Here is a 14,556-nt window from a genome sequence, read left to right as displayed (position 1 = left end):
AAATGGGGGCATTAGCGGTAGGGTGTTCGGAGCTCCTAAACCCAGGGTGGGTATGGGGAAAAATCAAGAGAGCAGCCTAAAAACATCAAATGAGGATATATGTAACCGGTCAAAATTACGAGGTTTGTATACCAATGCCAGAAGCCTGGCTAACGATGGAAGAGCTGGAGCTACTGATGTTTGAGGAGGACTTAGATTTTGTGGGGATAACAGAGACTTGGTTTGACAGCTCTCATGACTGGATGGCGACCATTCAGGGGTATTCCCTTTATCGCAGAGATAGAGAAGTTAAAAAAGGGAGAGGGGTATGTCTGTATATTAAGAACAGTGTACAGGTAAATATGAGGGATGATATTAATAATGGAGCTATAGACGAGGCAGAATCCCTATGGGTAGAACTTCAAAGGGAAGGCACTGTGGGGAAGGTAATATTGGGCGTATGCTATAGGCCCCCCAACCGGAGGGAGGAGGGGGAGGCGGACCTCCTTTTACAGATAGGATTGGCAGCAAGGATGGGAAATGTCATTATAATGGGGGACTTTAATTATCCAGATATAGACTGGGCAGAAGGAACCGCGCATTCAGCCAAGGCTCGGCAGTTCCTAAATGTTTTGCAGGACAATTTCATGGGTCAGATGGTGAATGCACCGACAAGAAACAATGCGGTACTTGACCTACTGATTACCAACAATACAGACCTGCTCATGGATATAGAAATACGGGGCAACTTAGGAAACAGTGACCATAGGTCAATTCGTTTCAGTATTAATTATAGTAATAGGAAACACAAGGGCAATATAAGGACACTGAATTTCAAAAGAGCCAATTTCCCAAAACTGCGCTCTCTGCTAGAAAATATCAAATGGGATAGAACCCTGGGAACAAAGAACATGGAGGAAAAATGGGAGTGCTTCAAGAGCATAGTTAACAAAGGGATTGACCAGTGCATTCCAAAGGGAAATAAATTTAAAAGAGCAAAACTAAACCCTGGGTGGCTAAACTCCAACAGAAAAACGCATATTAATGCTAAAGGAAAGGCCTTCAAAAAATACAAGACTGAGGGGTCATTGGCAGCATTCAAGCATTACAAAGAGTGTAATAAGAAATGTAAAGACGAAATCAGGGCGGCTAAAATAGAACACGAGAGACATATAGCGGAAAAGAGTAAAAAGAACCCTAAAAAATTCTTTAAGTATATAAACAGTAAGAAAGCGAGGCCAGAACACATTGGCCCTATAAAAGATGATAAGGGAGTTTTGGCCACAGAGGACAGGGAAAAGGCGGTAGTGTTAAATAATTTCTTCTCTTAAGTCTTCACAAAAGAATTGGGAGGCTACACTAACCCAGCTTGTAAGGCCAAACTAAACAACACACCTCAGGAACTATCGCCATGGCTAACAGAAGATAGACTTAGAACTAAACTAGAGAAACTTAACATAAATAAATCACCGGGACCGGATGGCTTGCATCCGAGGTTTCTTAAGGAGCTCAGCCAGGTGATTGCCAGACCATTATTCTTGATCTTTAAGGATAGTTTACAGGTGGGTATGGTGCCAGCTGATTGGAAAAAAGCCAACGTGGTACCAATATATAAAAAGGGGCCGAGATATATCCCGGGTAACTATAGGCCGGTCAGCCTAACATCAGTAGTCTGCAAGAATTTTGAGGGGATGTTAAGGGACCACATAAAAGACTTTAGTAATGAAAACGGTATAATTAGTAGTAATCTGCATGGATTCATGAAAAATCGTTCTTGCCAAACCAATCTATTAACCTTCAATGATGAAGTGAGCTGCCACCTAGATAAAGGTAAGCTTGTGGATGTGGTGTATCTGGACTTTGCAAAGGCCTTTGACACCGTTTCCCACAAACGCTTACTGTTCAAATTAAGGAAGGTAGGTATGGACCATAAGGTGAGTACCTGGATAGAGAACTGGCTCCAGGGGAGGTTGCAAAGGGTGGTGATTAATGGGGAGTACTCAGATTGGGCGGGTGTGGAAAGCGGGGTCCCCCAGGGTTCTGTCCTGGGGCCAATCCTATTTAATTTATTCATAAATGATCTAGAGGAGAGGATATTGAGTAAAATCTCAGTATTTGCGGATGATACTAAACTAAGCATGCCAATATCTTCTGAGCAGGATGTGGAAACCTTACAAGCGGACCTGAACAAAATAATGGGGTGGGCAACTACATGGCAGATGAGGTTTAATGTTGAAAAATGTAAAGTAATGCACTTGGGTGCCAGAAACCAGAAAGCAAGCTACTCATTAGGAGGGGGAACCTCTGGGCTAGTCTAGGATGGAAAAGGACCTGGGGGTACTGGTAGACAACAGGCTTGGCAGTGGCATGCAATGCCAAGCCGCTGCAAACAAAGCCAACAGAATACTGGGATGTATAAAAAAGGGGATTCACTCCAGAAATAAAGAGATTATTCTCCCACTCTACAAGACTCTGGTCCAGCCACATCTGGAGTATGCTGTCCAGTTCTGGGCACCGGTCCTCAGGAAGGATGTGCTGGAACTGGAGAAAGTCCAGAGAAGGGCAACAAAAATAATTAGGGGAATGGAGGACATCAGCTATGAGGAAAGACTACAAGCACTGGACTTATTCTCTCTGGAGAAGAGACGATTGAGGGGGGATATGATATCAATGTACAACTACTGTACTGGCAACCCTAGCATATGGAAAAACCTATTCAGAGAAAGGGAATACAATAAGACACGTTGCCACTCATTAAAACTAAAGGAAAGGTGGTTTAACCTTAAAATACGCAGGGGGTTCTTGGTCAGTGACAGGCGAGTGACGTACCCATACGTCACTCTGCCTGGCCGGGGCTGACCGCCGCAGTATATAGTCGTGCGGCGGTCGGCAACCGGTTAAGCTGCTGCTAACCCATGGAAATCTAGTACTACAGCCCTTAAACTGGTGGGCTGGATATGCATGTGTTTGCCAGCTTTCTGATAACTTGCAAAAATGCCGCCATTTCCGTCATGTTGTGGCCTCATCATCGTGGCTTCCCGCCAGCCAGCTATTAGCCATTAGAAACCATCAGGGAAGTCTGGTATCCCATATAACCATAAAGAGGAAGATCCGGTAACAATAGTTTACTTAAGCTGGAATACACCCTGTATCTGGTAAGAGGCTATATTTGTCTCTAACACAAGGGGTGTATATGAATTTCATCTTCTTTTCACGGTTTGAGGATTTACCACTCTGAAGTGTAATTATTTCTGCCTGAAAATCCCTATTAGCTGATGAGAAGTGAATCCTGATGAGAAGTGAATCCTGAAGGTGGTGGGAATCTTACAAGTTTCACACAACACTGGGTGGATGACCTATTTGGGATTCACTCATCACTGAAATTGCCACACAATAATTTACTTTAGCACAGACTTCACATTGTGGACTTTGTTTATTGTACTCACACCCCATTTCGGTGTATCTCACATTGGAATATCATTTGTTGTATATTCACACAGTCAATATTTCTTTATTGATGTTAGTGTCACGTGGAATAATTTGTGATCACACACATATTATTTGTTCATTTGTTTATTTGTTTAGCGCACCAGACTATTAAACTTTCAAAATTGAATTCCATACTAGGTATCTGGATCTTTGGTAGCAGCTTCACATATATATATCAGCGCAACCTTGTATATTCACCCTGTTGATTTCAATGTCAACAGTTTCTTTGAGGATTACTGGGTAGGGTACTTTGTTTTTCCCATACACATCCGATACAGGGGGTGCATGTTCCTTTAACACATTCTATAAAGACAAGAGAACGGTCGCCCAGGCGGGACTTTATATGAGGTTGCCACAATAGTCATGAAGAGTCAAAGAGTAAAATTTATTAGTAGAGTAAAAGCATACAATCAATATAAATGTATAGCCATAAGTATAGTTACAAAACATGTACAGCATGTAGAAAACAATTGACAAAATAGCAGCAAATTGCGCATGATGACAGCATTGCAGCATCCGTGTAGCATAGTATTGGGTATATCTGTATTGAAAACTCTACGCGTTTCGTGGGTCTAATATGCCCACTCATCAGGAGTATATAAGTAGATCTGTCTAAAAGTAAATAATAAAAAATAAAATATCAATATTTGCTGTGCGTTTATATTGGCCAACAACTGTGAAGTTTCAAAAAATGTATGACCCAAGTGGGGAAACAACACTTACATTGGGCCAAATCAGATTGAGAAATGCTGCCATGAGGTGGGGTGCCAACGTCTGATCCGGGAGCTGAAGAGACAAGAGTACCCACAAGAAAATGGGGAGCCGGGCAAGGAAACATGAGTGATGGAAAATGTGATATGACACTGGCTGAAAAATGCAAGAAATAGTATATCAAAGTATTAGAATATGGGCTGTATCACATAGTGAAACATGAAAGTATTCAATGTACAAGGTATGTTCCAGCAGAAACTGTGTCAACATTAGAGAAGGAAAAAAAAAAAAAAAAAAAACGAAAGAAAGCGCCGAAGAAAAATAGTGATGAGAAAGCTGTGATGAATAAAATAAAGTGAGGAAGATGAGCTCATATGGTTTCATAACACTGGTTGAGTTAGCATAGTATCTCAGGATATTAATTACAAAAAAGTATCAATATAATAAAGATGATGCAATTGCAGCGTCTACATGTGCTAGTTATGGTTGTAACATCTATGGTCATGGTTGCCAGCTTGTGCTGGCTTTTTCCATGTTGACGAACAAGTTCGGTTTGTCCTACCATACACATGGCGCTAGGGACAAAATCTACGTGCAAACTATGTGGATATTCGGGTGAGGAACTCAACTTTTATGCACTTCTGTCCTTTCATGCACTGATATCCTATATTTTCTCTCTCCAATGGGTTTACTATGTGGACATAATTACACACCTTGTCTAATTCCCACCACTTCCTTCACCATCTCCACCTCCCATTCTTTTAGACACTTCACTCTTTCAGTCTCTCACTACTCCCAGCATTGCTGTCCTTAGAACAGGCACCACCCTGCGAGCTCATTACTCTATGGTTCCTACACCTGTCTCAATTTCATTATATATTTTTATTTGTATCATCTTTATTATATTGATACTTTTTTGTACTTTTAATATCCTGAGATACTATGCTTACTCAACCAGTGTTATGAAACCATATGAGCTCATCTTCCTCACTTTATTTTATTCATCACAGCTTTCTCATCACTATTTTTCTTCGGTGCTTTCTTTCGTTTTTTTTTTTTTCCTTCTCTAATGTTGACACAGTTTCTGCTGGAACATACCTTGTACATTGAATACTTTCATGTTTCACTATGTGATACAGCCCATATTCTAACACTTTGATATACTATTTCTTGCATTTTTCAGCCAGTGTCATATCACATTTTCCATCACTCATGTTTCCTTGCCCGGCTCCCCATTTTCTTGTGGGTACTCTTGTCTCTTCAGCTCCCGGATCAGACGTTGGCACCCCACCTCATGGCAGCATTTCTCAATCTGATTTGGCCCAATGTAAGTGTTGTTTCCCCACTTGGGTCATACATTTGTTGAAACTTCACAGTTGTTGGCCAATATAAACGCACAGCAAATATTGATATTTTATTTTTTATTATTTACTTTTAGACAGATCTACTTATATACTCCTGATGAGTGGGCATATTAGACCCACGAAACGCGTAGAGTTTTCAATACAGATATACCCAATACTATGCTACACGGATGCTGCAATGCTGTCATCATGCGCAATTTGCTGCTATTTTGTCAATTGTTTTCTACATGCTATACATGTTTTGTAACTATACTTATGGCTATACATTTATATTGATTGTATGCTTTTACTCTACTAATACATTTTACTCTTTGACTCTTCATGACTATTGTGGCAACCTCATATAAAGTCCCGCCTGGGCGACCGTTCTCTTGTCTTTACAAAATTTTAGGGATGGAGATGTACACAATTGCAAGTGCTAGACCAGTTTTCTTTTAACACATTCTATAGATTCACTTGTAATCAATATCGGGTGTATGGCCCTTTAAATGGACAAACCATATGCACGAGGAGGAACATCTTATATCTTATGTCTAACTTGTTTCATGCATAGTAATTTCAGGATGTGTGGCCCTTTAAATACACACCAATTAGATAGAGTATAAGGTAGTGTCACATATCATAGCAGGGTCATATTTAGTCTGTGTATTCAGTTCCAGCTACACACTCCAGTATATACCTGTATTTGGTATCAATGAATAAGAAGGACGATAACATTTTTAGAGTATTAGTATGTTTTAATTGCTGTTTTTTATCTGAATTTTAGTTATGTATTTGGAAGCATTTTGACATTGATTGGAAAAGCTTCAATAATATGGTGACCGCTTGTTTATATCCTTTTGGCAATGTCTTTCTGTATCAGGGATATTCTAATAAGACTGTTTGTATGGAATTGTCTTTGGTCTTCAACAAAAAAATGTCTGGGACTGTATCCAGGGACAGGCCAAAGATTAGTATACCACATACAGTATATATATATATATATATATATATATATATATATATCCTTCTATTTTTGAGCTTCCCATATACAAACACTGAAGGATTCCTGTGGATAGAGGTGGATTGAATGACATCTGTATACGGCAGAGGGGAACAACATTACTGGTACATCATACCCTGTTTAAACGGAAAGTGCATGAAATGGGTCAAAGCACTGAAAGCATGAGAGCTTTTGAATGTTGGTAATGGGTTTTACACAATAGATGTTGAAGTGATTCACAGAAACATTGCAGAAAGAGTACAGTATTTATGAAACAAGTAGTAGAAAATGATAATGGATGCACCCATGGATAACTGAAGGACATTTTATAACTATTGTAAAATTGCAGAGTTCATTTTTTTTTTTTTTTTTGTATATATGATTTTTGGCATTAAATAAGTTTATTATTCATTATTTTATCCTATACTGCACGACACTGTTCAATATATTATTTTCAAATGTCTAGTTGGTTTCAGCAGCGTATACATACTTTTTTTGTTAGCACAGAACTGTAGAGAAGAGTCAGATTTAGATCTCGATCACCCACCCCATCAAGTAGTACTGGGCCCGAAGCACCTAATGAAGGAAAATACAAATTAATATGTTGGTGCCAAGAAAAACAACATGTGCAAAGGGTAGATAAACATTATTATGGCTTATCAGTATTGGTATCATATACCACCTAGTAACCAAGAAGTTTTTATTTTCATTTATTTTTTTAGCACTGATTTATTGCACAAAGTTTAGAGCACTGTTTAGTTTACAAAGCCACAAATGTTTGCAGTTGTTAGGACACACATAAATCATTTTACAACATTTAACTACATCTAATATAGACTCTTTGTCCAAAACCACAGTAAAATTCTTAAAGCCAAACAAAAACCCTCCCATTCTTTAGAGCAGGGATTTCCAAACTGCAGCCTTTTGCTTGCCTTTACCCGGCCCTTGTAGCACTTTTCCTCCCACTGACACCAACAATGGGCCAAAATTTCTGTTTCTGACAACAGGGAACTATTTCTCCCGTTGACACCAACGATGGAGCACTACTCCTAAGGCTCCGTTCACATCTAGGCGTTTTGGGGCGTTTTTGGGGCGTTTTTCTGCTCTAGGATCAGCTCTCAAAACGCCCAACAAGACAAATCCTATTCATTTCAATGGCCCCTGTTCACATCTGAGCGTTTTGACGCTGTATACAAAACGCCCAACGCTCAAAAAAGTACATGAGCTTCTTTTTGGGCAGATTACAGGCGTTTTCCATTGATCTCTATTCAATCTAAAAACGCCTGCACAAAAATCGCGGTAAAAATCGCGGTAAAATCGCGGTAAAAAACGCCGCAAAAATCGCGGTAAAATCGCGGTAAAAAAACGCGCGAAAAACGCTACGCTCAGGTGTGAATGTAGCCTAAAGCTAACGATGCACTGTTTACTTCCACTGACTCCAGGCCAATTGCTAGTCCCAATGGCCACAGTTCAGCGCCCTAAAGTCTAAAGGACAGTGAACTGGCCCTTTTTTAGAAAGTTTGGAGACCCCTGCTTTAGAACCAAGGAAGCTGCCATCTTAAACTCTGTTTGATCTGCAGTTCCCATGGTGCTTCACATGTAATCAGTTATGACACCAGGCCTTTTTGGCTTAATAGTTCGGGATGACAGCACAAGCAAATGTAATAGTTATCATACAAAACATGCCTTAAATGTTGTGCTGTTACACTTGTTGCATGACAATTTAATACAATGCATAGTCCTGGCTAATATTCATATTACTGTAAATTGAGAATTTATACAGTTAATTTCCTTAGCCAATGTTTATTTGGTCTCAGTATAATTGGTTAATATACTACCATCTTGTGGTTATTATGGTTATTGCACCATGTTTATGTATTTCAGCTTCCGTTTTCAGTTTATATTTATTGGGATGAAGATGGCCACTTGTCTCTAGGCCTCATGTAATCTGCTCACATCCTGGAACACTTTACCACATTTTGACTGGCAAATACTGTCTTTTTAATCATTTGCTACATCTTGTCTGCCATAGCTGCTGCATTCAATAAAAATCTCATTGGATGGTGTTTGGTGAGGTCAGTTATCTGATAAAGACTGTCCACAGTTCTATCTGCTTTTAAAAGCCAGGCAGAGAGGTCTCTGCTAGGGATAATCACTTTTACAACAGTTGGGGTCAGAATAGTGAAAACATGGTAGAATTCCTACCGCCTGCTGTGTATATGTGTGTCCAAGCTGTAATCAAGCTCAGTGCAATCCGCTATCTTGCGAAAGCACATGGTCGCACAAGCTTACTGCGCTTCACCTGTAAATGTTGAATACTTCTCTGCATTGGACTGTCATCCTGTCTAAGCTGCTGTTCATCTTCTTAAAGAAACAATGACCATTTTTTGCAAAACTTGAAAAATGTCTACACAAGGCTCTGAACACTCTAATATCGCTGAATCTACACAGATACATCATGCATCTGACCACACAGATGTACAGGGAGCAGAAATTGCAGTGTAAAGTGTAGGACCAAAACGCACAATAATACCAACACAGAAACTTAGAGAAAACTATGAAACCACCAGAGATGAGTTCTCCAGCAATCTGTCAGATCTATGGGATAAAACTAAATACTGCATGTCAGTTTGCCAAGTTTAATGATGAAGAGACTCTATAGATTGACTATCTGCAGCATACACATGCCACCAGTGACTGTCTGTAAAATACACAGCTTTCTTAAAGGACACCAATATAAAGGGCTCTTTAACAGAATTAACTAAGAGATGAACTAAACCAACAAGGAGATCTTAGTGCAAGATGCTAAGGATAAGGCAAAATTCTGCATTGCTCACCTGCAATGAGACCAGATCTCATAAATCCATATTTACTAAGCTTACAGCATGTTCTTCTTGGAGCCTCTTGCTCCAGAAGCACAACATTAGAGCAACAAGCTGATAGGGGCCCACGCAAGTCTGGAAGCAAATATGGTGTAAAGCTCCTTTGCCAGAAAAGGTGAAATGCAAGCTCAAAGCAAAACTCTTCAAGAAGAGATGGCAGCTTGCCAGCAGAGACGGAATCCCAAACAAAAATTCTGCAAATGGAAAGGAAGAAGCAGCTACCATAGCAAGGCTGAAGGCCCTTGAACAAGCAATGGGAGAAAGGTACTCATTTGGACTATTCTATTCCAGCAGAACTGTAAGATCCAGTTGAATTCACCAGTAAATTTGTGCTAGGGCATAATGTTTGCAATGATACAGAATTATATACCTCTTACTAACAATACAGTTCGGACTCTCAAAAGAGACCTCCAACCTGCACAAGCCTGAGCCTCTTCAAGTCCACAAGACAAGTGCATCTACACAGTAAACATCACCTCCAGCGAATGACAAGACGACTCACAGCGACAAGCCACAGTTCATGCAACACTTCTTGTAACGTCATTTTACGTCATTTTGCACAAGCAATGGGAAAAAGTACTAATTCTGGTTCTATTACAGCAGAACTGAAAGATCCAGTTGAACGCACCAGTAAATTTGTGCTAGGGCATAATGTTTGCAATGATACAAAATGATTTGCCTCTTACTAACAATACTGTTCGGACTCTCAACACAGATTGCACAGTTTATCTGGTCTTTCCCTAATCTCAATTAGGTTGTGCTGTGGTCACTGGTACCACAGGCCAGTATGAGATACATACTGAGTACAACTAGGTTGAGTTATGAATATTTGTTATTATTATTATTTATTATTTTTTCCAGCCAGTCCAGTAGGAGGTTCTTGGCCACTGGTGAATTCTGGGAGAGGATATATATTAGGGCGGGGCCATGTGCTTGCTCCTTGCCTGGGGACATGCTGCTGGAATGAGCTCTGCGTGTAGGCCCAGAAGCCTGTCTGGGACCTACTAATCCTGAGATGGTCCTAAGGCTGTTTTGCCCAGCTTGGAATAAGCCAAGCCAAATTGAGAAGATCCAGGAGAGGACCCTTGCTGGAGAGAGCCAGCATAAAGGCCGTTCTCTCAAGAGGACCTGGTGACTCATTAGGAGGACGTATCTACATCTAAAACATGCTTAGTGTTGCCGGGTCAGCTTAAAGGTTCTGACACTGTAAAGCTGGATCTTGTTCTACAATCTGAAAACATGTTTTCAGTATCGCCAGGTCAGCTAAAAGGTCCTTTTACTGTGAAGCTGTACTTTTTCTGGATCCAAGGAGCCTGTAAGTGATCTGCTACTGGTAGCGAAGACCCCTAACCCTCTCTCTGACTACTTTTTTTCAAGTTCCACATTAAAGCTTTGAAATGATCTAAAGTGACTGGTGCCCAAATTTCTGTTCAAAACTCCCCATGGACTCAGCCCTGGGTTAAATGCAAGCTCGCTCCCTGCCTCTGGAGGTTACACCCTGCCTTCAGTCGACCTAGGGGGGCACTACTCATAAAGGGGCTGGAGTCAGAATCTTCATATCGTGTTAAAAGACTGAGAGCAGTACACATTGACTACCCAGATGCAGGTCTTGCTGCTACATGGGCAAGATTTGAGCAAACCTCTGGTAGCTCTGAAGCCAAAGAGCGCTCTATTCAAGAGACAGCAAAACTTTCCAAAAATAGGTAACTAAGATCATTGCAAGCTTCAAGAACTAAGCGACCTTCTCATGGAGCTAAAGTTAGCAAAGACAGACCCTTGTCTACCTGGACTAAGCTATCTGGAGACCACTCATGGTGTGAATCCAGTAGCGTCTAAACTGCCATACAACCTGCAAGAGAAATGGGCTCAAAAGGGCTAAAAATTTAAAAAGACTATAATTTATTTTTTCCTCCATTATCACATTTTTTGCAGGTTCATGTGTGAACAAGCCTGGACAAGAAATGATTCCAGCTTCAGCTTTAGTGAATCTGGCTTGCCTGCTTTATCATCATTAAAGTATAATAACAAAGCAGCTATTCAAGGAGCCTTAAATAGAGCAGGATGTGCTAAAAAGACAGACATCTCACCTCACGTATCCTCTCCTGCTCACCGGAGTGATTCGGGTGATAGAGATAAAGATCCTGATCGTCAATGCCCTATTCACAAAAACCTTACCCTGTTAAGAAATGTCGTGGACTTAGGGCAAAGTCCAAGAACACAGGGAGACTCTTCAGAAACTTGGAACATGCTATAGGTCCCTATGAGCATTTTGCTAAAAATTGTAAAGTTGTCGTCAAGCTCACAGACTGCAGTAGTGACAAACACAGTACAGCTATGCATTCTGCTCCACTTCCAGACAACCCACATCAGCCATCTACATCGAGGCCTACTTCAAATCATGGTGGAAGCAACAAGGTCATGCTCCAGCCCCAACAAATGTTTCTTTATCATGTACTGAAGTCTGTGGAGAAAGATCAAGCCACAAATGCTGTGCCAAGGCAAGCCTATTCAAAATATATCTGAAGGATCAACCTAGAAAAACTACCATGATGTATGTCATAATAGATGAGCAGAGCAATAGATCCCTGGTTAAACCTACAATTCGTTGAGATCATTGGCATAAAGGGACATGCAACACCATATACTCTCAACACCTGTTCTAGTCGTGTAGAAACCTTGGCAGAAGGGCCGATGGGTTCATGATCTCCCATACAGTATCAAGGCAAAGAAGGGCATACCCTTGCTAACATTATTTGAGTGTGACCAAATACCAAACAGGGAAGAAATTCCTACTCCAGAAGCTGTGTATCACCATCCCCACCTAGGGTCCTGGTTTCTGAGATTCCTCCAATGGACATGGATGCTGAAATCTTAGTCTTGCTGGGAAGAGTCATTTTTAGAGTGCATAAAGTACGCCAGCAGTGCAATGGATCTGACGATGCCCCATATGCACAAAGACTTGATCTAGGCTGGGTAATAGTGGGCGATGTATGCTTTGAATAGAATCTGAGATCAACTCGTTCAAAATGTACGTGTTAAGAAATGGGCGTACATCTCACTTCAGACAATAGCCTTATTATGAAGTAAAGGAGAAGCCCCTTGACATCATTCAGGTATCTGATGTTACTCCAATCCCATGATTACAACTTAGGTAGCACAGTGTTTTGTACTACAAGTGATGACAACAGAATAGCCTTGTCAATTGAAGATAGAGTGCTCATCAGAATATTGACAAATAATTTTTCAAAGATAAATCTGACAGCTTTGTTTCACTTTTACCGCTTCGTGCTACAATAAGGTTAGGCTTCCAAACTATCTTGAACAAGCTTTATCTTGATTCAACCCACTTCAGCGAACTCTCATGAACAGGCCTGAAATGAAGGAACATTTCATTACCATTATGAAAAGGATCTTTGACAATGATCTCGCTGAGCCGGCTACACCTCTTCTAGAACATGACGAGTGCTGGTGTTTACCTTTCTTCAGAGTATCATCCATGTAAACCAAATCAAATCAGGGTAGTGTTTGACTCCAGTGCCAAGCATCAAGGTGTCTCCCTGAATGATGTTCTTCTCACTGGTCCCAACTTAACCAATAACCTTGTAAGAGTACTTATGAGGTTCAGAAGAGAGCCAGTTGCCATAACTGCTAACATTAAACAAATGTTCTATTGCTTTATAGTAAGACGACCGCAGGAACTACCTAAGGTTTCTGCGGCACTGTGACAACAACAGTGTTGGGGTAGTTACTCAAAAAAAGTAACTAGTTACTAGTTACTTCTGTAAATTGTAACAAGATTACTTTACTAGTTACTGCATTTGAAAAGTAACTTCACTACTTATTACTTTACTTTCCTCTTTCTTAATTGACCGTGTAGAGGAAGATACATGACACTCTTTCTGCATAGAGTTTATTGTATAAACACAGGCTTTGGGAAACATGAGAACAAAACCAGAAAAAAAAGAATAAAACATAAAGTGCAACAAAAAGTCATCAACTTCATCCCTCTCTATTCTTCGAAATAACGATTGTATCGCACGGCTTGGGTAACGCAGGAAAGCGCGTTCCTATAGCCTAGTAAAGTAGTGTAGTTACTTCCTATATCCTAGTAAAGTAGTGTAGTTACCAATATTAGTATTGTAACTAGTTACATTACTTAGTTACCAAAAAAAGTAATGTAGTTACTGTAATCAGTTACTTTGTAACTAGTTACCCCCAACACTGGACAACAATATAAACAATGAAGTGAATGAGTACTGCATGAAAGTACATGACTTTAGAAACAGTCCCTCACCTGCTGTTGCAACATATGGTCTGCAAAGGACTGCTCTTGATGTTGAAAAGGAGTATGGTGCAGATGCTTGACACTTCATTGAGAAAGACTTCTACGTGAACAATGGACTCAGATCATTAATCCTACAGAGGAAAAAGCCATAGACCTGCTCCACAGGACTCAAGGTATGCTTTCTGAAACCAACCTCAGACTCCATAAGATTGCCTCAAACAGTGCTGCTGTGATGAAAGCCTTGTGATGGTGATCATGCCACAGGATTTAAAGATTTAAATCTGGGAATTGCAGGCTAGGCTAAAGGAAGTGAATGGCCCATGGGGCTCATTGTAAAGACCATTCTTAGTGATGATGGTATGGCACATAAGGTAGAGATGAAAGTTGCCAGATAAGGTACTTCCTCAGACCCATCACAGCACTTGTTTTGCTCTTGCCTTTTGGAGACTGAACTTCCTTACTTGGGTTTGTTGGATCCTTCCAAGGAGGATGTGCCTTGAATTTTAATTGGCACTACTAGATGCCTTATATTGCAGTTATTGTTGTTGCATACATATGCATGTTCCTTTTTGTCTTTCAGGTCTTCAAGAGCAGTGTCTCTCAACTCCAGTCCTCAGGGCACACTATCAGGCGAGATTAAAATATTATCTTAGGGAGATGCAGACTAGAATACTGCAATCACTGAGCAGCAAATTATATCACCTGTGATGTATTTCAGTTTTCTTGCAAATCTGGCCTGTTAGTGTGCCCTGAGGACCGGAGTTGAGAAACACTGTTCAAGAGAACTGAAAATTGCACTGTTGTTTATTTGCACTTGCATAACTACATGATCTAATATAGTGGTATCTTACAATACCAGATGGG

The 14,556-nt window shown here is 40.4% G+C and overlaps 1 protein-coding gene across 1 annotated transcript in view; it reads right to left on the bottom strand.

The window, feature by feature from the left end:
• Positions 1-14,556, bottom strand: part of GUCY2C (guanylate cyclase 2C) — a gene marked incomplete at both ends in the record, with an annotated part of 728,187 nt that overhangs the window by 543,685 nt on the left and 169,946 nt on the right. Inside the window, one exon of the mRNA XM_082266300.1 lies at positions 7,016-7,101. Within this exon, the coding sequence (XP_082122426.1) occupies positions 7,016-7,101 (86 nt within the window). The remainder of the gene's footprint in view (positions 1-7,015; positions 7,102-14,556) is intronic.

The sequence above is a fragment of the Pelophylax lessonae genome (genome assembly GCF_965119305.1).
Source record: "Pelophylax lessonae genome assembly, chromosome: 8".
Taxonomy (NCBI): Eukaryota; Metazoa; Chordata; class Amphibia; order Anura; family Ranidae; genus Pelophylax; species Pelophylax lessonae.
Note: the sequence above shows the minus strand (reverse complement) of the source record. Positions and strands in the feature narration are given on the sequence as shown.